This window comes from Meriones unguiculatus, chromosome 15, assembly GCF_030254825.1.
Source record: "Meriones unguiculatus strain TT.TT164.6M chromosome 15, Bangor_MerUng_6.1, whole genome shotgun sequence".
Taxonomy (NCBI): Eukaryota; Metazoa; Chordata; class Mammalia; order Rodentia; family Muridae; genus Meriones; species Meriones unguiculatus.
Genome location: NC_083362.1, coordinates 4,403,710 through 4,428,334, shown reverse-complemented (window position 1 = coordinate 4,428,334; position 24,625 = coordinate 4,403,710). Strand labels below are relative to the sequence as shown.

The window sequence follows — 24,625 nt, the reverse complement described above, 5'->3', positions numbered from 1 at the left end:
CTTGGCTTATAGCCATGGAAGGCTTACGGACAGGTAGAAGTAGCCATGGTCATGGATCCAGTCCTGGCCAGTACAGCCTGCTCCTCCAGGAGCTAATCCATCTTACAGCCCACCAGGGGCACTTGCCACATCTCTGTCTTTTTCCTTCTTACACTCAAGGGCGTTTGTGTTGTCCTGGAATGCCTTTGTCTTCAAGGTCAACCCCCTGAGTCCAGAGATAGCATCATTCAGTTCCCACATGTCCTCCTGACCCGGAGTCCACTCCTGACTCCTTGGTGCCATTAGCACTGTCAGCAGACATTGCTGACAGGAAGCCTGTTTCCTCCCTGAACCAGCTGTACCTGATGACGTTTGTACCACATGCACGCCCTAAACTTAGAAAATACAAACATTACCTTTGGCTTATAAAAGCATACAAATATACAGTTTCGAAACTTTGTTTCATTCTTGAGCTAGAAAGAGAGGTAGATCAGTCTCCTTTCTTTCCCACACAAAGGTGCTATCTGTGTGTTGGGGTTGGGATATTGCACGTGTGTGCAGGTGTGTGCCCCCATGTGCAAGTGTGTGGAGGAAGATGTGTCCTGCCTTACTCACTTGGAACAGGGCCGAGGTAAACCTGGAGCCAGGCTGGCTCTCTACCTTGTTATTACCACAGTCAAAAGTTGGGTAATGAGTGTGGGAGATGGCACAGGGGGAAAGTGCTTGCTGTGCAAGAATGAACAGCCGAATTCAAATACCCCGTGTGAAAGCTATGTACGAGTGTCATGCATCTGTAGTCCCAGCTCGGAGGGAGACAGGCTGATCTGGGAGCTTTCTGGCAGCCAGTTCTAGCCAAAAGCGTGAGCTCCAGGCTCAGTGAGACCCCCTCTCAAAAATATAAGAGGAAGTGGCTGGAGAGCTAGGTAAGCAGTTAAGAGTGCAGAGGACCTGGGTTCAGTTCCCGGTACCCACATGGCAGCTTACAGTCAGGGATCCAATACCCTCTTCATGCACACAAATGGTGCACATACATACATACACACACAAAACACATATACACATAAAATAAACATAAATAAATCTTTAAGAATTAAGTTGTAGGCCAGGCACTTGCTTGGCAAAGGTAGTCTGTAAGTTCAAGGCAATCCTGGTCTATGTATGAGTTCCAGACCAGCTAGGCCTGTCTCAAAAAAGTAAACAAATAAAATAAGATGAAGAAGCCATTGAGGAAGACAACTAACGTTGACCTCTGGCCTACACACACACATGCATGGGTCAGTGTGCCCACAGCCTTGCACACTTGCAAATACTGCAGATACCACAAGCCTAAGTGGCCCCTAAAAGACACATCATGGCTGTTGGTGGTACTGTTAGGACTTTCGTTACTATTTCATACATCTGTGGTGCTGTGGTCTCAAGGTGTCCCCACCCCAGATCCATGAACTGAAATTCTACCTCCAAGGTAATGGTATTGAGACATGAGGCCCCTGGGTGGTGGTAATCAAGTCACAAGCACAAAGTCCTGAATGGATCAGTGGCCTTATAAAAAGGGGTCCCAGAGAGCTTCCACTCTGCCTCCCCTGAGGAATCCGCTAGAAGACCTCACCTGTGAACCAGAACGCATCCCTGACCACTGGGTAGCTCAGATGGTACTTGGCCTAAGACCCCTACTCCCAGAACGAAGAGGCCCATGTCTGCTCTTTGTAAAGCAGCAGCCTACTTTACAAAGAAGTAGAGAAGTCATGCAGCAAACCCCCTAAAATCCTTGTTAGCTTGATGCTTCCTCAGAGATGCCCTCCCCTCCCAAGAAGACCCTTTCTGAGCATCAGAAGGTTCTCAGTGGATGGGCCCAAGGTTCATCAGTGTCCTTAAAGGAATGTCTGAATTGATTATCCACAAGAACAACTGTATACTTTGAAAACAAGTGAGACAAAGGTGGGAAGATTCCTCCTGCAAGCACCACCAGTCCTTTGCAGCTCTGTACTCAGACGCCAGTAAGCCAAGCCGCTGGCCTTTTGGTTGAACTCTTCTGTCAGTTGGCTCTTTTCTTTTTTCTTTGATATATGGAAAGGATATGTTTATTAAAAAGAATGTAAAAATAATTATACACCTATTTTATTTTCAAACACAGGATGAGCCAGTATGCATTTGTTAACCTCATTGATGAGTGCTCGTGTAGCAGACCTCCCTCTGGAACACTGGCTAGTGATATTTGTGTGTGTCCTCTGCTGACCAGTGTTGGTATAATGCACATCTATTCATATTAATAATGGAGAATAGCTATAGAGTGGTGATGCACTCCTGTGATCCGATCACCAGCCTAGGCTACATGATGACTATCTCAAGAGTGACAGCTTTGGGCATTCCTCCCTGTGGCCTGGGAGACAGAAGGACCGTCGCTCTTATTTTGCAAGTGGTGACCCCAAGAAGCTTTCATTTCTTCTCACAGGGGCATCTGCTGTGTGTGACAGGCCAAGGGACGTAAGAGGGGGCATGGCAAACAGTCCTGTCCTCCTGAGGCCAACATCCCAGTAAGGGAATAGAGGAGAGATAGCTACTAAGTAAAGATGGATGAGGAAGCTAATGTGTGTTAAGCAAAGAGAAAAACAAAGCAAGGAAGGTGTGTGGAAGATGGGCAAAGGGTCTTAGCCTTCAGGAACCACAAGCGCAAAGGCCCCTAGGAAGAAACTAGAAGGCCTTTGAGGCCAGAACAGAGCAGGCCATTGGGATAAGTAGAAGGAAGTGGGGTCAGGAGTCACGGGTTGATCTCCCAAGATGTTTGTAATTACTTCAGCTTTTGCTCTGAGTCTAATGGGAACCCTTATTGGAGTTTGAACAGCGGGTGATTTAAACTGACTGGCTGCTGGTTTTGAGAGTGGATTGGTGGGACAAGTAGATACAAGGACACCAGTCAGAAGACCTCCAGCCATCCAGCTGAGAGACTGTAGTGGTAATCAAGGGACATGTGCCCAGAGCTAGATACAGGACATAGGGATGTGTCACCCCACCTGTAGCCACTGCAGCGAAGTACATGTAGTCTCCTCATCCAGCCTGCATGGGCCCTAACTTGAGTGGTTGGAGCTCTTTGTGGCCCATAGCCAGCCTGCAGGGGAGGCACAGGCTTTGGGGGACTAGCAGGTCTCTTGGTAGCTGTTTTTTTTGGCAATCTACGGAAAACCCTGGAGTGATTTTTTTTTCCAAACACATTCTGATAGCAGGGACCTAGACTTTCAGATGGAGGCCAGCAGAGCCTTCTAAGGACTGAGGTGTGTAGGAAACTAAAAATCACTGTAAAGATGGGAGGAGGGCTGAGTGGAAAGAAAATGCATCAGCAGATTCTTGAAATAGATGTCGGAACTTCAGGGACCGACTCTGCCGTTTCATAAGTGCTAATTAGGTGCAGCTTAAGATTTTTGTTTCAGCTGTCTAGGCTCCTACTATCCAGTCCATGGAAGGCAGGTGCCTAAGTTACTGCCCAAGTCCCGAAATGCAGGAAACAGCCATAAAGATACCAAAGTAGAGGAGGGAAGGTAGGTAGTATGAGACAGGGCCTGGCTCTGTAGCCCAAACTGGCCTTGAACTCCAGATCCTGGTGTTTCAGGCTCTGGAGTTCTGGGGTAGAAGGTGGACACCAGCAGTCCTGTCCCACCTAATTACGTACAGTGGCTCCGCCATGGCCAAAGCAGGGTTATGTTCCCCCAAGTTTCTTCCTAGGAGCCAAGCAGCCACACTCTCCCAAGTCTGTTTGTGTCTGAAACCTGCCACTTAACTTGAAATGCTCAGTGTGACAGTTCAGAAAGAGGCCACTTAGTGTTGACCCTAAATTTACTGACATGCCCAAGTACATTTTTGCTGGTGTTTATGTTAGCATCAAGTTTACTTTCTCTGATAATCATTTTATCTTCTGTCAGTTTTTCTCTAGTCTGTTGGGTCTTCTCAGACAGCTTTTCACAGAACTAAGGCTGGAACATGGGGCTTCCCAGCTGCTGGCCAGTGGTGGTTCAGCCACCTTCCCCACTTGGCTAAATAGTTCTAGAATCAAGGAACAAGGACCATGAGCAAGATGGTTTCCCTTCCACTTTATTTGACTGTGTCAGGGTTTCATACAGATAGTCACTAATGTTAGCTTGCCCATCAAATTCAAGGCTCTCCTGAACTCAAGCCGAGTGTTTTAATTTTGCCTTATGCCTTAACATGGCGGTTCTGTTGGAAGTCCTGACGAGGCCTCATAACATAGGCATTTTGATTACTAAGTAGAGACCTTACTGCTTTATCACTTTGTTACTTAGGATTGGTTAATTGCTGACAGAAAGAGTGAACGTGAGGGTCTGTCTGGTAGATAGAACCCAAATTAACTGTTACTTTTCTGGGTTTTCTGCTTCATACTGTCAGGATAGAGTTAGTGAACCTGATGCATTTTCAGTTCTCCATTTTATGGATTGTGTAGATATTGATGAAGGACGGTTTTAGGAAAATAGATTGGTAATAAATAATTTGGGAAAATTAAAGGACAGTGGAAAAAAGCTAGAGTGTCAGTATAAAATTGTTACAATCTTTTTGTAGAGTAGTTTAGAACTACTTGTCAAAAGTGTCAAAGAAATGTGCATATATTTTATTTTTAAAAATATTTTTAATGGTAGCGCACGCCTGTAATCCCAGGACTCAGGGAAGCAGAGGCAGGTATATCTCTGTGAGTTTGAGGCAGCCTGGTCTACAAAGCCAGTCCAGGACAGCCAAGATCACACAGAGAGACCCTGTCTTCAAAAACCAAATCTATATTTTTAACACTTATTTATTGTGCATGTGGAGTGTGTGCATCTGCTGAGTGTCTGTGTAGAGGTCAGGGCGGTCGAGCTCAGCTAATCAGGCTGGGAGGGTGCTCTTACTTGCTGAGCCATCTTTCTACTATGCATATATTGTAGTGTGTGTGTGTGTGTGTATGTGTGTGTGTGTGTGTGTGACCGTGTGTCCGCAAGTGAGTGCGTGCCAGAAAAAGGAGCTAGATTTCCTGGAACTGGAGTTATAGGTAGTATTGAGCCCCTCATATGGGCGTAGAGAACTGAATTGAACTGCAATATTAGCAAGCACTATTAACCACTGGGCAGTTTTTCTAGGTCCTTGTGCATAAATTTTGACCCAAAACTCCTTAATTTAACTAGGTAAAATTTCTCAGAATAGTCAGATATGTGCCAGAATGACCCATCAAGGGGATTCCTGAGTGATGTTTCTTCTCTTCATCCACTAGAAGTGATCCTGGGATGTTTAATTGATTGACTGTATGTTTGTTATCTTTTGAGACAGGGTCTCCTGTATCATAGGCTAGCCTCAAACTCACGGTGCTGAAGATAAGTCTGAACCCCTGATTCTTCTGACTGTGCCTCCTCACAGCCTGCTCCTTCTTCCCAAAACCTACCCCTAAACGGACTGGGTTGACACAGTGGGCACCTGACAGGGCCAGCACCTTGCTACGTACAGAAGAACATGTCACACAGCTAGCCTGGAGAGAGGAGAAAGGCCTCTTGTGTATATTCACTCAGATTTTGTGTTCCTGATGGTGTATGGCTATTTTACCTAGAACAAAAATCCTATGAAGCATCTTTGCCCTGTACAGTTTATTCCAGTATTTACTGTTGCGTGCTATTTCCTCCCTTTTAAATACCGTGGAGATTGTTTCACAGGCTTGAATCAGAAAGCACGGAATGAGCACCTTGGGCTGCAGTGCTGGGGTGTTTGTTTACTCTCGCTTGTCAGTGCTAAGCGCATTAACAGGAAAGCCTCTTTCCCCTCTATGTTGGGAACATAGAGGAAACATTTGGGGAAATGTTGAGAAGATTCCGGGGTTTCTGGCCTGACACCTGGGAGAGCAGGCCAGGGGGGACTTGGCTGCCAGTGGCTGCAGGAGGTGGCTTTCCAAAGCCTCCAAACGCTGGAGCTTGAGCTCTCTTGCCCAGCTTTTCACACACCACTTTGGGAAAACGGAGGAAACCCCTGAGTGGCTGATGAATCCTTCCCCACATGCGCGTGTACACACACACACACACACACATTCTTTTGACTTTCAGAAATCCCTTTTCTAGGCAGTTGAAGGTGAATGCCTTCTTTCTCTGCACATCCTAAACCCAGAAGGTTTGGTGTCTCTTCAGGGGGCTTGTGGATTCTCAGGGTCTCCTGTATTCCAGGCTGGCCGCCTGACCTTCCCAATGTGGGGATCACAGGCATGTGCTGCCTCACCCAACAAAATACAGTTTGGACCTCTGGGTCCATCTGTTTTATGAAAACTTTGCGTAGAATTTCCACTGAACCACTGAGTTCTCTTAGTGGTATGCACGCCCCTCTCCTTTTTTTGGCTCCCAGTTGAGGCAATTGACCACCTTCTATGGCTGCCCTGCCTTCTGTCGCCGTCACCACCCCCCACCCCACCCCACCCCCAGTCTCTCAAGGCCCCACCCTCCTCAGATCTGGAGACAGAGCTAGGCCTCATGTCCCTTTTCCAAAACCTTTGTTTGTCCCCATTTCTCACCAAAGAAGTTCCAGATTTCTTAGCTGGCCCATCATCTGGCTGTAAACCACGCCCCCCACCGTCAGTGGCATCTCTGGCTATCGATACCTCCATTGTTCTGACCTTCCTTTGTAGTATTATCTATAGACTCCATCTGGTGGCCTTGCACTGTCCTGCTCTGAGAATGTCTGAAAGCGCCCTGGGAGCAGGAGCCTCCTACTAGCCTCTTGGACCTTTTCCCGTTGCCTGGCACTTCTTTTTTTTTTTTTTTTTTTTTTTTTTGCCTTGGGCAGCTGGTAGAACTCGGTGGGTGGCTTTCCGTGCAGAATAATGTGCTTGTGTATCCCAGAGAGAGGCAGTGAGAGCCACCAGGGGTCCCATCACCTTCTTGTTGTAAGTAGGCGGCTGGGGTGTACTGGCTGCCTTTAGTTTTCCTTCTCCCCTTTCTGGCCTTTCAATGTGAACATCCCTGCTGCTGCTTCCTGAGAAAACCTGAGAGGCGCTGTCTCTGCCTGCCGGGTTCATCAACTTACAGAAACGCATCCTGTTTACATTTCTGGCAGCCTCTCATTGATTTGGATGGTGGCCAGCAGCTAGCCACTCAACCCTTGTGGGTCTTTAACCAACAGTTTTTGGAGTGCACATGCGCTGTGAGAGCACAGCCAAGCCAAGCCCAGCATGTCCTCTGTGCACCACCATAGGTCTCCTTGCCAGCCTCTGATGGGAAGACTTCAGTCAAGATTCTCGACCCGAGAAAGACTGGGCGACCACGGCCTAAACCAGCAAAATCCACTGGAAATGAGATCAGGGTTTTCAAGTTTGTGTGCTTGCCTTAAAGTAAAACTGAAACACCCCCAAATCTACATCCCCAGCAGATGGGGGCTGTGTTCTCAAATGAACATGTAAATGGCTAGATTTATAAGTTGTCTTAAAGGTGCCCTTTGGACAGTTTGAAGTGCTCCGTTGTTCTGGGATGAGGTCATCAAACTGCTTACGACCTTATTTATGTTTTCACAACTGACTGAAATGTACAGTTGTCAACAGATTAAATCTGCAGAACAGTCACTCTGGAGTTGTTAGAGACTCTATATCAGCTTCTGGCTTTCTTTGGGTGTTTTCGAATTGTTAGGTTTTCTTTGCTTCCTTATTTAGGAAATAGGTTTTGTTTTGTTTTTTGTTTTTGTTTTTTTTTTTTGTAGTTGTTCTGTTTTTGTTTTTGTTTTTGTTTTTGTTTTTTTTGAGACAGAGTTTCTCTGTGTAGCCCTGGCTGTCCTGTAACTCACTCTGTGGACCAGGCTGGCCCTAAACTCAGAGATCCACCTGCCTCTGCCTCTAGAGTACTAAGAATAAAGGTTTGTGCCACCACTACCCAGCTGGAAATTGATCTTTTATTTAAAAAGTTGGTAGCAGATATTGTCATGGTGTTATACTATGCGGCCCCCCCACCTCCAGGCACCCGAATTGGGAATTTGGAAACCATAGAATCTGGCTTTGTAGCCCAGGTAGGCCTTAACTCAGAATCTTCCTGCCTCTGCCGCCCAGATTCTAGGGTTACAGCACTACTACACCAAAGCTAGCATCTTACTTTTAAGACACTGGCAACTCTCCTCAAGAGTTTTTTTAGGTTTTTTTGTTTGGTTGGTTTTTTGTTTCTGTTTCTTTCCTAAATTTTTTGTTGTTGTTGTTGTTGTAATTGTATGTAATCTCACTTGTTCAAATATTTGTACCACACCCCACACGTGGAGGTCACAAGGACAACTTGGAGGAGTCACTCCTCCCCTTCTACCATGTGGCTCCCAGGGACTGAACTGGGTTAATCAGGCTTGATGGCAGGTACTCTTAGAAGCCGTCTCACAGGCCCCTGCAAGCACATGCTAAGCCCAACCAGTGACCCCACCAGTGCTGAGGAAGGCCTGTCTCTAGGCTGTAGGCCGAGAGTCAGCGTAGGCAGGGTCTTGGTTTCTGCTGCAGAAGAGTGCTCACTCTTGGGATTGGCCATCTCCTTTGTGTTTGTGCTTTTGCTTCTTGAGATAGGATTTAACCCTAAATGGTCTAGGCTGTCCTTGAACTTGATCTTCTTGCCTCAGCCTTTCAAGAATGTAGATATAACAAGTCTGCCATTACAACCTGACCTGGGTAGTAGATTTCGTTGAATGATATCATGCTCCCTACAAAGCTAAATTCTTTATTATATGAACATGAATATAATACCTGAAAAAAATACATTGTAGCTGACCCTGGGAGGTAGAGGCAAGAGGATCTCTGAAAGTTCAAGTCCAACCTGGGCTATGTAACAAGATCTTGTCTCGGAAAAAAACACCGAGGCCAGATGCCACAGAGTAGCACAGTAGGACAGCCCCTGTCATCTACTGAGTGGATTGGCTTCTTGATACAGGCCAGGTGGAGGCTGAAATCCTATCCTAACTGTCTTCGCCAGGCTCAGGCTGTCACTGCCTGGCAGAACAGGGTTCCTCCTTCTGGCTTCTACAGAGGGTCCTCTGTATGTTCTCAGGCTGCTTTGTCAAACAGTGTGCAATGTAGGAATCATCTCTGTTTCATTCTCAACCTTCATGATTTGTCCTTTGGGAAAGGCAGAGAAAGACAGCAAGGTATGAGAAGGCAGGAGGCAGGGAGGGCCCAGATGCAGCAGTCAGTGGAGGACAGTGAGGCAGGAGAGTGGATGGCTTGCTCAGACAAAGTGCCCCAAGTGGGTTCTCTGTGGCTGCAGTCAGTATCTGCTGAGGGCCTGGAACCTCAGGAGCCTCCCCTTTTCCTGCTCTTTCCTCTGCCGTCTCTAGTTCCTGTCCCCTGGCCCATCACTGGAGCTTGAATTGCTATGCTTGCTGGGGAACTTTCTGAAGCCTTTTCATTTAAAATAATGATAGGTTTGCAGGAAGTTGCCAAGCTAGTCTGAGCAGTGTCAGCCAGCGTTCTCCACTGTTGTGACACACATAATTACAGTCTGGTAGCAGAGCCAGGAAATGAACATGGGTACAGTGGGTGCATAACCATCACAGGCAGGACACAGGGGCCTGCGCTACCCCTTGTCGTCATCATCATCATCATCATCCTTTCCTCCACAACCACCACACACTGTCCATCCTCACATTATCATTCCAGAGAACACCGTATAAGGGGCTGGAGAGGGGAAAGAGAATAGCATATAAACTGTTGTAAAATGTGATCTTTTGGGACTAGAGTGGCTACTCTTCATTTAGAATGGCCAGGCTGCTGTGGCCATTGGTGCCAGAGCTAAACCCATCACCTTTTTTCTCTGTGTTAGAAGGGTGGAACACAGGGCCTCCTGCAAGGTAAGTGAACACTCCACCCCTGAGCCACACCCCATCACTACCCATTCCTTTTTATTGCTGAGTAGTATTCCAAAGCATGAATGTTCCACCACCCATACCATACGGACCTTCTTGTGAAGGTTTTTGTAAACAGATTTGGGGTTCTCTGGGATGAATGTTTGAGAGGGAGGCCCCTGGGCTATTATAATTCATTTAATTTTCTAAGCTGCTTCTGAATCTCCCAGCACCCTCACCCTCACTCAGTGCTGGGTCCTCCCTGTGTAAGTGGTCATGTCTTCATGTCTTCAAGGCCTTGCTCTGCTTTCCCAGTCTGTGAGCATGTGGGCATGTGGGCCTTCCTTCACATGTGACTCAGTGGCTGTGCCTGCTCCCCTGACACCCCGTGATGTCCTTTACCCAGTTCCTGTCTGGGCTAGAAACAATTGAGTTTGAGTGCTTACATTTGTTACTGTGGTGGGTACGGAACACAGGTACATGTGTGGCACTCAGAAGACAACTTGAGGGAGTTGGTTCTTTCCATCATGTGGGTCTAGAGGGTCGAACGTAGGTGGTCAGGCTTGTAGTAAGCATCCTTACCTGCTGAGCCATCTCACCACTCCAGGTTGGCGTGTTCTTCATAAGTTCTAAGCATAACTCTACTGTCAGCTGTGTGCTTGGCAAATGTTTTCTACCATTATTGAGTGCATGATAATGTGGGTGCAATCACCCCGGCTCTAAGGGGGCAGCACCTCTGCATGCCATTCCTGTCAGTTAGACCTGCAGCAAAGACAGGTCCACCTCAGTGGGCAAAGCAGCAGCCCAGGGCTACAGTTGAGCTCTGAAGAAGGCACAGTTGACAAGGGCCTGCCCTCTTAGGAAAAGAGCAGCGAAAACTATGCACTTTTTCTGGGCATTAGGCAGCACATGCATGTATCACAGTAAGGCTGTTGTTGCTTGAGTTTTAAAGGCGAAGTATGTGGGAAAGGGTGGTACAGGCCTGCCATCCCAGCACTCACCAGGTGGAGGTAGAAGGCTGCACAGTTCAAGACCAGCCTGGACTGCATGAATTCCTGTGTCATAAATAAATAAATGAAATAAGTAGGGTTGGGGCTTGGCCTGGTGGGTAAGAGCTCTTGCTGTGCATGTGTGGGATCTGAGTGTGGATCCTCTGCGCCCACCTGAAAACTGGGCACACAGACCTATAACTAGCCCTGTAGGGAGGGGACCGGATTCTGGGGCTTAGTGCTACTGGCCTTCCTCCAGGTTCATTGAGATAGATGCACAAGGTGGAGGGCAGTAGAGCAGCACACGTCTAGCCTCCACGTGAGCATACAGGCATGTGCACCCACATGCACATACACCACACATGTAAAACAATGAAAAAGAGTAGCATGCCACATGGTCAGACAAGGCAGACTGCGTGACCCAGGAGGTCTTTCCTACCATTGTCTTCTTGGTGCCTCTGCTCCTCTCCACAGCACTGACCATGAGAGAGCCTCCTCGTGGTGGCGGAGTGATCCTCGGGCACTCACTGCAGACCTCACAGGCTCTGCCTGGCCAGTCTGAGAGGTGACCAGAAGCCTCCACTGACATGGAGTTCTTCCAGTCCCCCAGCACGGTTGTATTTAGGCTACTCCTCCGCCCCGTGACCTGTGTGCAAGGGAGGAAAGGGCAGGGAAGCACTCCTATAATAGCAGTGAGGAAACAGTGAAAGAATGGAAAGAGTTTCAGCAGGCAGCAGTGTAGCGGTCCATCTGGGGCTTCGGCTCCTGCCAGGGTGGGCTCAGCTCAGTCTTTTCCGGTGTCGGGGTTGCTCACTGCCCTGTGTGCACCACTTCCTGCCTGTGTTCAGTTGGGACAAGCAGTTGTATCTTGTTAGGAGTTGACAGTGTGGCTGAGTTTGCCAGCACTCCTTCCCATGCAGCTGCTCCGTCCCAGTGCCTTCACAGGAGGGAGGGAGGCCCTACACACTGACCCTCTCTCTGCCTGTCGACACGGGCTGCTGTTCTGCTTTCCTCTTGCTGCTGTGGTAAAGTGTTCTGACCAAGAGCAATCTGGGGAATAGAGTTTCTTTCATCCCACACTTGAGAGTCACAGTCCATCTTTGAGCAAGTCAGGGCAGGACTTGAAACAGAAACCAGAAAGAAACATGGCTCATTCAGTTAACTCTCTAATACAGCCCAGGACCACCTTGCCCAGCGTGCTGCTCCCCACAGTGTCCTGGGCCCTCCTGCACTGATTCATAGTCCCGACAATCCCCACAGACCACTCAGACCTAGGCGGTGCCCCAGTTGAGGCTCTCCTCTCACAGGAAGAGGTGTGGTCTTGGAGATAGGAGACATGCACTGGCTCGGACTTGACTCTGAGTGTCCGGCCTTGGCAGCCAGTGCTGAGGTTCTCCACTGTGGCCTCACAGCACAGTTAAACCTTCCTTTCTCCCTCCTTCCAGGGCTCAAGGGTGCTTGTGGATGCTCGCGACAAGCTCGGTATTCCCTGGCAGCACTCTGAGAACGAGAAGCACGGGATGTTTCTGATGGCCTTCGAGAACAAGGCAGGGCTGCCTGTGGAGCCTGCCACCTTCCAGCTCTACGTGCCGGCCCTGAGTGCACTCTGGAGGGACTCTGGGATCAGGGAAGCCTTCAGCCGCAGGAGCGAGTTCCAGCTGGTGAGGGAGCCTTCATCCTCCTGACGATCCTGCCCCCGCGGATTTCCTTTAAAGCCCAGCCCTGCCATCCCCAAACTCACTCAGGAGGCTGGGGCAAGAGGGTCTCACACTCAAGGGCAGCCTGGGTTTTATAGAGAGCATGTCAGACAAACAGAAAAAAAGTATTAATGGGTACAAACTATACCTTGCTACAAACCCTGATATTAAACAAAGCACAGCAGAGGCCTGGCTGTCTCAGTGGTTCCAGGGAGAGCTCACTTCTTTTGGCACAAAGAGCAAGAGGTTCTTACCATAGCCCAGACTGGCGGCGCGCAGGGCCTCGGGTTGTTCGGGCTACCTTGCCCACCACTAAAGCAGAGTTTCCTCCAGGGAGGCGGCGGCAGCCACAGGCCTCAGGTGTTCTCTGATCCCCTTGGCAGCCATCCACCCTAGTCAGTCATTCTCTGCAGTGTTGTTCTCTCCACTGAGGGGCCTGTAAGTCTCAGGAAGGCTAATCATTGCAGCCATTTCAGCTGCTAATGACATAGCTTACAACCAGAAAATGTGGGATATTTTGCCTGCTTGTTTTTGGCGCGCGGGGGAGGGGGGTTCCCAACCCTTCAGCGTTGACCATTTTCAAAGAGAGGTGATGGTCTGTCCAGGAGCCAGGAGATGTGTGTGGCTGATTGCTGTGCACATCCTTCTTGTATCTTTGCCCAGGGTTCACAGGATCCTGTTCCACCCCCTTCATCCCTAGCCTTTCATAATAGTGCTGTAATAGTTTCTCATCTTTAAACAATGTGGCCTTGAGCTTTCTGACAGTTTTCTGACTTTATATCAGTGGTTTCATAGGGCATGTTTTCTTTTCTAACTTGTTTTCCCCGATTCAGATTGCTCTCCGTGGTTTCTTTTTACTGCTACCTACTGTTCCATCATGCACACATACAAAGAATCAATCGCTCCTCGTTAGTGTCTTCCTGTATGTGTTTATATTTTGTTTCAGAGATTGCTGTGTCCTTGTCTACCTCCAGGTGTACAAGCGCAGGGCGGCTCTAGGATGTCTGCCTCAGAATGTAACAGCAGGTCACGAGGCATGTCTACCTCCAGAGAGACACGGTGACGTCACATTCTTTCCAGAGCAGCAGTTGTACTGTTTGTGCTGCTTCTGGCAATAGAGAGGGATCCCGCTGTCCACACACAGGCTGGTGTCCACTATTGACGGGCGATCTCCTTAGGTTCATTGGGAGTTGCCTTGATTCGTCTGTGGTTCCCTGAGTTCTCTTGTGCGGACTGTCTGCTTCTGTCTTTTGCCATCTCTTCCTCGTTGAGTTGGCTTTCTCTCACAGTTCACTCACACTCCTTTCGGTCCCTACAGTGACATCTCCCACGGCCACAGCACAGCGGTCAAAACAACCACCTATCTGTGGAGCCTTGGAAACCCTTGTGTGGAGCTTTCTGTCCACTTGCTGTCCTTCATCTTTCCCATCCATTAGGAACTAGACCCCTGAAGACCACTGGCCAGTTACCTTATAGAGTGTCCCGGTGTGTCCAGTGTCTCCTCATCACTGGAATGAGGTGATGGAGGGTGGCCTTAGTAGCACAGCCCTGTCAGCCCAGCACTGGGGAGACTCGGGCAGGAGGATTGTGAAGGTAAGGGCAGCCTGGGTCCTAAAAAGAGGATGAGATAAGCAGCAGGAGGGATGACCCCACAGCTAGGAGTCTTTGCTGAGTAACTGTGAGAACTGGAGTTCAGATCCCAGCATCCCACAGATATCTGGAAGGCCCCCCCTGAGGGATCTGCTGCCTTCTGCTGCCCTCCGCACATGTGTGGGCACTCGTACCAGTACACATGTGTGCATGTGTTCATGGACGCATTCACACACACCTACATAAATGAAGTGAATCTTGTTAAAAGAAGAATACATTCTTCGGCAGAAAAGCCACAGCAGTGGCCTAGTGCCCAGACACCATGTCAGGAGGCATGTGATAGCAGCGTGTTCAGTTCCTTGTTTACAGCACTGTCTGGTGGCCTCTCTCTCCTCCAGAGTTATCGTTTCCTCTGAGTTCTTCCCTCATATAGCTCTTGTGAGACAGAGTATGTCCTCCTTTTCTTCAACCTCTTTATTTCTGTGTGTGTCTATGTATGTCAGTGTGTGTATGTGTGCTCACACTTTTAGAGACCAGAACTCGGTATCTTCATCTTCCTTGATTGCTCTCCACCGTCTATATTGAGGCAGAGCCTCTCACTTGAGCCATAGCTTACTGGTTTGACTAATTAGCAAGCACCTGGTTCCTGGGATCCTGTCTGTCTTCAGGGACTTGCCATTGGGTCACCACACCCGTGCAGCATTTACATGAGTTCTGTGGCAAGTACTTCAGCCAGGGAGCCACTTCCCAGCCCTCCCTCCTTCAACCTTACACACTATTTCAAAGTCCATTTGGAGAGCATAAAGATGGAGCAGAGTCTCACTATGTAGCCGAAGGCTGGCTTCAAACTCACAAATCCTCGTGCCTCCGAGTACTGGATTCTCCACGTGTGCACACCAAGCCAGGTAAAGAGGACACTTCCTAGCCCTTTCCATCTGCACGTGCTTTCTCACATTCACGTTAACTGCTGCAGAGAAAGAATCAAAAGCAGATGATGCCGTTGCTAGGGAACGTGGTGGAGGGGCGGTAGGGGTATGAGAGAGGCCTAGGGGTTCAGTAGAAGTTACCCTTCAGTGTGGGGCTGAGTGCTGGGCTTTTCCCTGGCAGGCCCTGGGGCTTGGGAAAGGGGGCCCACACCTGTAGTTGAGATGGAGATTACTCTAGTTGTAGTCGGTGTGCCAGGGAAGGAGGGGTGACCATCTAGAGGCTGAGTTCCAGCGGCTGCTTGATAAGTTCTCATCTGGGAAGTCGGTGTGGAGCTCTCTGATCAGGTGTTGCCTGCCTCGTCCCACTAGCTACGGCACCTTAGAGCTGGGATGGATCCCGAAACAGCCAGCCTGGGGTTGTTCAGGTGTGGAAATAAGCCCAGAAAGGTGGAAGGGTAGCTAAGGCTGCTTCTTGATAGTCACTGAGAAGCTGAGGCTTCAAATTCCTGTCTGCTTATTTTCCCTGTGCTCATTTACTCGTTCAACATTGAGTGTGTGCCTGTGGTGATCTGGACACCCAAGTCCAGTGCTGGGGATTGAGCCAGGTGCTGGGACACAGCAGGCAGAGCAAAAACTGTCTGTCTGTAAAACCAACAGGCCAGACGTAACGTGGCTTACAGCCAGGGCAAGGCTGCCCTCGTGAGGGGACAGCGGTCAGCTACCTTCATCATCTTCCCGTCACCTGCTTTCAGGCCAGTGTGGCAGAGTTGATTTCCTGTTTAGGGGGCCGCAGGTACATGGGTGTTTCATCCCTGTACTTTGTACGTTTCTGTAGTTGTCTTTTAGGAGAGCAGCTGAGCAGTGATCCTGAGCCTCTCCTATTGTCCCACAGCGATGTGGGCAGCACTTGCAGAGTGTGGCCCTCCCACCCTGCGCCCCCCTCTTCCCTGAAGCTCTCAGTCCAGCCATCTGAGTTTTAGGCTCTTTCCCCTCCTGTTGCTCCGAGAACTTTGTCAGCCAAGTGGCAGCTTCCTTGTCCTCTGCCATCTCAGATATCTTTTCTCATAGAGGAAGAAAAAAGCCTGGGTCTGGTGACAGTCTTGGGACGTCTTTCTCCCTGAGGAGAGGGAGTTGTGGGATCGTCCCTCCCCTTAAGAATCAGCGTTGCTTTGTCCCAGTCCGTAGCACCACATGCTCACTGGCATCTACTGCCATGAGTGTGCCTGCGTCTCAGTGACAAAGGAAGATGACCTTTCTAGGCTGTGTCTCAGTTTTGAAAGCGCAGTGAATGGGCTGCCAAGATGGCTCAGCCAAGATGGAAACCCAAGAGAGTTCCATCCCTGGGTTCCACGGGTTGAAGGGAAAGAACCAGTTCTGAAAGTGGTTCTCTGACCAAATGCAAGGCAAACATTGTCATGTACACATGGGGGATGGGGAGGATAGCAGGGAGAGAATAATTACATCTTTAAAACATACAGCACAGTGAAGGGAGGGAAGCATGACAGAAGGGTCTGTCATAATATAATGCCGATGGATGGGACCACACCTGTCCTCTCTATGTGTGTGAATATACATGTATGTGAATGCTTGTGCCCATGTAGGCTGGGGATTTAACTCATGCTTGCATGGCAAGTGATCTTACCTTCTGAGCTATCTCCCAGGCCTGTCCACAAGATTGCATTGGCTAGGAGCTGACAGAGCTCAAAGGCTGGAAAGTAAGCATAGGGCCATGAACTGTATCTGTTCTGTCCCTCACTCTACAGCACTGGTTTGTCCTGGCCTGGTGTCTGTGACACCTAGTGGTGTCTAACAAGCAAGCACTACGAATTGCATCTTCAGACTCAGACTGATGGGGGCCTCCTGTTGTGGCACAGTGGTCCCCCAGTCTGCACACTATGCACAGTGGAGCAGAGCTTTTGCTGTGACCATGGAAACCGTACTAAGCAATGTGGACTCATCTGCAGGCCAGGAGCCTTCTCTGGAGTATTGGGAGTGAAGGCAGCAAAGGTGGCAGCTCCATCCAGAGACCTGGGAGAGCTGCACCTGCTGCGGCAGTATTAAAGTACGCTGTGTCTACAGTTTGTGTCAGTGGCAGTTTTATACTAGGCTTTGGTGTGTCCTTTGCTTCCCAGCTTGTTAGCTGGCATGTTCCTTACTGTGCATCCCCAAAACAGGTCCTGACAGGGAAGATGACTAAGTTTAGCATTTGTCAGCTGTTCCTTAGAATGTGCCCTGGAAGTCATGGCAGTCAAATGAGACAAATGGCTAGGTTGTCTCTAGAAGTTAGGTGGCCTCTCACTCTCACAGGACAGGACAGTTAGCCCAGGACTTTGTGCGTCTGTCTCCTCTGGACTTCTCCGTGGCTGTTCCCAACCAGCTGTCACTGTGTCAGAGGCTGGGGAGGCCTTACCATGGTGGACATGCGCTGTGCAAGGAGGCCAGATTTCTCTGTCTTCTCCTTGGGTACTTCCTGCTGCCTTCTTCTTGGACACTGAGAGGAGTCACTCACTTCTGTCAGTTCACCTTCCAGAGTGGCAAGGCCCCAAGCACTCTTGGAAGGTCTGTACTGTCGATGTTGGAAGGTATGAGTAGAGGACTCCATTCACAGGGGTCAGCTGGGTCGCAGGATGGGGCTTCCTGATTTCTGAAAATGGGGTGGAAAATGGGGTGATTGTACCAGAGTGCATGCGTGCGTGCATGTGGTTTTCAGTGCTAAGCCTGGAACTCCAGGGCCTTGCATACACTAGGCAAGTACCCTGCCCCTGAACCACATCCCTAGCTTTCTGTCTTCTGCTTTGTCCTCTGCCCAGGCTGGCAGAGAGCTCAGGGTCCTCCTCCCTCCGCTTCCTGAGTGCCGAGAAGCCATGCCTGCAGTCTCTCACCTAGCGCTCTGGTGAATTTCAGAGGTGGAGAAGAGGGAGGTTGTGTGGCAGATGCCCTGCCTTAAGACCCAGCAGTGTGAAAGCGATCCACAGCACCAGGAGCAGTGCGAAGCACAAACGGCAGCCTGCTCTGGAGAGCCACAGGGTCCCCAGCCGAATGGTGTGAGCCCGCCAAGCTGTCCTGTCCACCCCTCTCCCCGCCGTGCTCCCTCAAGGCTGCCTCTGACTTGTAATGGATCTAGCCACTCCCCAAACTGGGGTCACAGGCAGAAAACACCACACCAGGCAGGTTGGTGCTATTTCAACTGACTCTCAAAATTTTTTCTGCAGGGCTTAGGGGGTGCTGAATGGATAAAGTGTTTGCCAAGCAAGTGTGAGAACCTGAGTTTGAATCCCGAAAAGCCCCATGAAGCAGGCATGGTAATCTGTAATCCCAGCCTTCCAATGAGATGGGAGGCAGACAGAAGGATCTCTGAGCCCAGAGGCTGCTAGAGTACACATCAGTGAACATGAGAGTGTCTCAAAACAAGTTAGAAGGTGAGACCAGACACTAGAGGTCTTCTGATCTCCACACACACACTACGGCACCCAAGTGCTCACACTCACACATCATACATGCACTAACTAAATAAATAGCCAAAAGTGCTTTTTTTTTTTTTTTTTCTAAATTTTTAAAGGTTTATTTACTATTTCTCGAGTATGTGTGCATGCTTGAGTATGTGAATGATGTAGCATGTGAGAGCGTGTACCCTCGCAGGCCAGAAGAGGACACTGGATCTCCTGGAACTGGAGTTACAGGCAGTAATGAACTGCCTGATGGGGGTGCTAGGAGCCAAACCCAGGTCCTCTGGGAAAGCGGCAAGAGTTCTCATTAACAGCTGGGCTAAGGAGGAAGAGGACATTTGCAGCTGCAGCAGCTTTCTATAATGGTTGCTGAGGCCACAGGAAGAAAGTATCTTCGCTGCTCACTGCTGCGTGTGCTTAGAAAAGGGCTGTGATTGTTCATCCCTCATGGACTGCATGCAGCTGGGGCACTAGTGAGGCCTAAAGTAACAGTATGTCCGTGACAAATGACGAGCTCCCTGTGGGCTCTGTTAGTCTAGTGTTTTGACCATCGGCTGGTCACCACTGTCCTCTTGCAGGTGGGTCCTGTGCGTTTTCTTTTGCTATGGAGGTGCCTGCAGACTTGAGTTTCTTTATACTGTAGTTCAGGGTCTGAACGAGAGGAAGAGCTGGAGAGCTGAGCATAGACTGGGCCTTGCTGTTTCTTGTATTGAAACAGTCAAACAGCTCAGGGACCATTGCTGTGCAGAATCCACGTGGCCCTGCTCCCTGTGATGACCAAGTCTTCCTGAGGTCATTCAAACTGGTTGCTGTCCCGAAAAAGGAGTGAGACTCAAGCTTGACTATCTTCTTCCTGTTATGATAAATCTGAGAGCCCTGCTTTCAGGCATAACTGTGCACTGTGCTCCAGACAGACAGGAGGACACAAGGACAGGCATCTACCCTCTGCTAGTAGCTTCCTGGAAGTCTTGTCCAACAAGACCCCTTGAAAGTCACATTGCCAGGACATAGTTCCTCAGCTGGCAAATTGTGACCAGGGCAGACTGCAGTGGAGGAGGTGCCTGACAGTGTCAGACAGCCACCCTCTGGGGCCTTTCCTATCTAATCTGAAGCCTGGGAAGTCCATGTGATCTATGGCGTGCACACTACAGAGGTCACAGTTGGCCTGTGCTGAGTCGTTCCACTATCCTTGTGTAATGTAGTCTGTGAAGTGGTATAGGCTGATGGAGGTCAGGACAGGTGTCCTGGAAATCTTGTTCATCCCTTCCAGTCGTCTTACTCCCCAAATACGTGTAGGTGACCCCCTGCGGATCTCGTGTTCTTACGAGGGTTAGGAAATGTAGCAGCCAGACCCTGCTCTTAGGGAAGGTGACTGCCATATGTGAGGAGAGACAGTGAACACACCGGCCTGCTCAGGTTGGGAACAGCCATGGACTGAGGGCTTGTTCCTCCTCATGCATGCCCACTGACCGCCCCAGGTCAGGGATCTGACGGCAGGGGCCTAGTGCTGACTAGAGCAGCTTCCCAGAAAGGTCATGGTGGAGGCCAGGGTCACAGGTTTTCAGAGTGCAGCAGGGAGGCAGATAAGATGGAGCCTCGGGTGGTGTAGTGAAAGGTGTCAAGGCCAGGGAGGCAGGCAGCTGTTTTCAAGCACACAGTAGGGCTGTTGGTGGTCACTGATAATAAAAGCAGGGGTCACCTGGATGAGAGGGGGTGAAGGTGATGAGGAGGCAGCCCACCTGTGGCAGCTGTTCCTGATTGGAGGCTTACAGGTGCATCCCCACACCCAGCTCAGAAGCTCAGCTTCCTGAAATGTATGGTTCCCATGGGGTCTTAAGAATCTCACTGACTAAATCCTGTGTCTGGATACTATCTCAGTCCTGGAAGGACAAAGTCAGTGCATGTCCTGTCCCAAAGCATAGGAATGGGCAGCATTGGTGGCTTCACTGGGTTTGGGTCCCCCAGCCTACACTGGAGGGATCAGATTTGCTCTGCTCTGAGGTGGCTCTTCCTGTGGACAAGACTTCAGAAAGCTGGATTATGAGCTCTTTCTGGGCCTCGAGCTGCTGAGAAGCCTCTGATGCTGCATTTCCTTGACCACAGACAACACAATATGTGGAAACTTCTAGAAACCCACCACTGTGGGAAGGATACAGTGTTACATGTTGTGCATAGATCCTCTACCTCTGAAGGCTTGTCAGCCTGAGAGACACTGTAGATGTTGAGAGTGATTACTCTCTACACAGGGAGGCCAGAAGTCTCAGAGATTAACAGGGCAGGTGAAAATACACTTTCAGCTTTTATATGGTATAAGTTAGCAGGAAGAAAACTGCCAAGTGCTGAATTGGGGGAAAGTACCACATACAAAATGGGAGAGATGGCTTAGTGAATACAAGCGTTCACTCTGTAAGCATGAAGTCCTGGTACCTTCATGAAAGCCGGGCATGGCCATGAATGCCTGTAACCCCAGTATCAGGAAGCAGAGACAAGTGGATGCTAAGAACCAGTCAGCCAGCAAGTTTCCAGTTTGGTGAGAGGCACTGTCTCAAGGCAGTAAGGAAACAATGAAGAGGATGTCCAGCCTTCTGCTCTGGCTTCTGAGTGGGCACACAGGCATGGGCATCCTATTACATACTTGCATGCACTAATAGAACAACAAAAGGTGCTTTGGGACCTGGCATTGTGGCACACTCACATGTCTGTCATCCCAGCCCTTGGGAGACACAGGCAGCAGAATCTAGATTTTAGGGACCAGCCTGAAGTACATAATAAGACTCTCTCAAATAACAAAAATGTTTTTCACATGTTAAGAAATCAAGAAAACAACTGCAAGCTACGTGAACAAGCTCTTCTGAGTCAATAATGAAGGGCTCCCTTTTCCCCATATAAAACAGACTCAAAGAAGAAATAAAGTCCTCAGCCTTTTGCCTGTCATAGAAATAGGAAATAAAGCAATAGTGTGATAAAACTGACTTACTGGAGAGCCAGCAAGATGGCTCAACAGGTAAGGGTACTTCCTGCCAAGCTCAACAGCCCGAGTTTGATCCCCTGGGATCTATATGGAAGAAGGAGAGCACCAAATCTCGGAAGTCATCCCCTAACCTCCACATACATGCCATGGCATGCACATGCCCACATGCATAAACAAAATAAATGTTGTTTTTTTTTTTTTAACAAAAAAACTGATAGTTAATTAAATTGGTAGTGATTTTATTCACTCCTAACTCTTTATTGCAGTGCTGGGTAAGTAATGCCAGGCTCTGCCACTGACCGACATCCCCAGCCCTGTAGCAATCTTATAGAACCGAGGGCTGGTAGGTTTTGCAGGAGATAGCTATGTCCTATGTAAGTGAGGGGCACACAGAACAGTGCCATTGCGCTGCTCACAGTGAGACAACATGGTCTCCCCCAAGTCAGGAACTCATCACCCAAGGGATTGCTCCTGAACAGTAATTGTAAGGTTCCTGGCTTCTGGTTAAAGTGGGATGGTGATCCAAAGAGCCAAAAGTAATTTTATATGCTAGACAAAAGGTTGAAACTAGTTTTATGAGGGCCAGCAAGATGGCTCAGTAGGTAAAGGCACTTGCTACCATGCCTGAGGCCCCAAGTTTGATCCCCTGGGAACATGTGGTAGAAGGAAGGGATCAACTCCCAGAAGCTGCCCTCTGATCTCCAGCACACACTGTGGTACTTAACATTTAGTAAACCAGCAAACCATTTTATGAAAGGCTCTCAGCAGGAACTGAGAAATGATAGCCTAGGAGGTGGTAGTTCCTGGCAGCCAGCTGCTTTTCCTGAGACCTTAATTCCCTGAATCTGAATTCCCCCCTGAGATGAGGTCTTGAAAGGGAATCTGTAGATTACTTCTTACATGCCTGGGACACTGAGGCAGGAAGATTACAAGTTCAAGACCAGCCTGAGGTACAGGAGGAGACTATGTCTCATAAGAGTGGGCAATAACAATTTCAGATTGTCAGCATTGGGGAATCTAGTCAGACTCCCCTACAATGACCCAGGACCAGTCCACAGGGAAACAAGGTCTTGGATGCCAGAAAGATGCCCTGGTTGGATGCCCTTCCAGGTATAGTGTCACAACTGCACTTCCTGCCTTTACAGGGGGGGACCAACAGCAAACAGCTTCCGGGTGAACTAAGTGCTTTTTTATTTTTAGGTAGGATCTCACTCTGCAGCCCTAACTGGCCTCAAACTCAAGAGATCTGCCTGCTTCTAGCTCCTGAGCACTATTGAAAGTGACATTTTAAGACCGTTGGGACAGCTATCACTTGAGGTGGCAGGCTGACACTTGCCCACAGGGAAGTCTGTGAGAGGACACTTTGAGCTTATTCCATGAAACTGAAGGCGGAGTATAGAGATGGTCTCAAACTACAACAGGAGACTGGACAGTCACAAACTTGGGGAAAGGACCTCAGAAGGGTCAGCTCTCCTGTGGAAGAAAGGAGTCCCGCGTGGTGGCCTGAGAAGAGTGATGACGGCTTCTCTGTTACTTCCTTTGTCCTTCATCTTTGTGTCCTTGCCAGGTCCAAAGCTCTCTTCTTAGAGCTGGTTATCCCGTCAGGATAGTGATGCATTTGTGCTGGTTTTGTGTGCAGCGAGGTCCAGGCTCGTTGTTCTGTGTGTGTGCTGTGAGTATCTTTAAACAGGGTGTTGACAACCGTGCCGTCCTCCCCACTGAAATGCCACGGCACTCTTGTCAAAAGCAGTTAGCTACAGAAGTTAGGCTTGTTTTGAGGCAGTTGGTTCTGCTCTGTTGTTCTGTGTGCCCATCGTAGGCTGGTCCACACTTGGGATCAGGCCCATGGGTTTGGGGTTTTGAAATCTGCAAATGAGCCTTCAGCTTTAGTTTCTTTTTCTCATTATGGTGCCCATTTGCATTCCTTTGAGGACAATGATGTCAAGGAGTTTTGTTCTCGTTGCTGTTCTGTTTGCATGTGCTTGTTTGCTTTAGAGGGGTGTTGAAAAAAGGTCTGGTCACAGAGATCCACCTGCCTCTGCTTCCCAAGTGCAGGGATTATAGATATGCACACCACATCCAGCAAGTTATTTTTTAAGAAGGCCAAAATGAGGGGCCAGAACTGGGGTACAGCAATTCGCCCCTTAGTAGTTGAGCCTCTGCCTAGCACGCAAGACCCTGGATTCCATCCTCAACAAACACGCAAAGATGGACCTGTCTATCACAGGGATCAGCAAACTAGTCTGGAGGATAAATGTCACATGGCTCATTTTAGTATGCCCGCCCACTCCCAGCTAAGAAAAATAATATGCAGTAGAGAAAACTAGTTGTAGCCCACAAAATCTAGAATAACTGGCTAGTTATCGAAGATCTTCCTTGATCAGATATAAAGATGTATTTTTAAATATCTTTAATAACCAAAGCAGCATGGGAATGGTAAGCAGAGATAAGCAAAAGTGTGATCTCAGTGAACTCACTGCAATATCCAGTTCCAAACAGTATTGCCCGAAGGTTTTCCTGAACTCACAGCACTCACTCCTTCACACACACACACACTCTCTCTCTCTCACACACACACACAAACACTCTCTCTCACACACACACACTCTAAAGAAGAACCATACATTCTTCAACCCTGTGTTGAAGATACTTACAGTACACACACACATTCTCTGTCTCTCTCTCTCACTCTCTCTCTCTCTCTCTCTCTCTCACACACACACACACACACACACACACAGAGTCTCCATCTCCACCTCTCATTTTAAGACAAGATCTTGCTCAGTAACCCAGGCCAGCAGTCTTCTGGGTGCAGGAATTGCAGATGTGTGCCGTAGTATCTGAGCTGGGGGAATTTCAAAAGGCAAGTCCAGGCAGGCTTATAGAATTGCACGCTTATAATCCCAGCACTCAGGAGGTAGGTGTAGCAGGATCTGGAGTTCAAGACCAGCCTGACCTGCATATGAAGTTTGAGGCCAGCATAGGCAATATGAGACCCTGTCTCAAAACAAGAGCAAGCATGCAAATACAGGAGGGAAAGATTAGTAACTTAAGCACCATTAAATCAAGCCCTCTCTCCTCCTTCAGAGGCACCCCAGCTGTGGGAGTAAGCTTGTTTGCCATTGCAAGCTCAGGTGCAAGTGCCGAGGCCACTTCAGGACCTTCCACACTGCATCTGCAAGAAAACAGATGAGAAAAATGAGGCAAAGCCTCAAACGGCATC

General features: G+C 49.0%; 1 protein-coding gene across 3 annotated transcripts in view; it reads left to right on the top strand.

Moving 5' to 3' along the window:
* The window catches only part of Gna12 (G protein subunit alpha 12), a 78,048-nt gene that overhangs the window by 30,907 nt on the left and 22,516 nt on the right, over window positions 1–24,625 (top strand). For 2 of the 3 annotated variants that reach the window (XM_021647557.2, XM_021647556.2), the window contains exon 2: window positions 12,218–12,433. The exons of the other annotated variant lie outside the window; for it this stretch is intronic. In XM_021647557.2, the coding sequence (XP_021503232.2) occupies window positions 12,218–12,433 (216 nt within the window). The remainder of the gene's footprint in view (window positions 1–12,217; window positions 12,434–24,625) is intronic. 3 annotated transcript variants of the gene reach the window in all.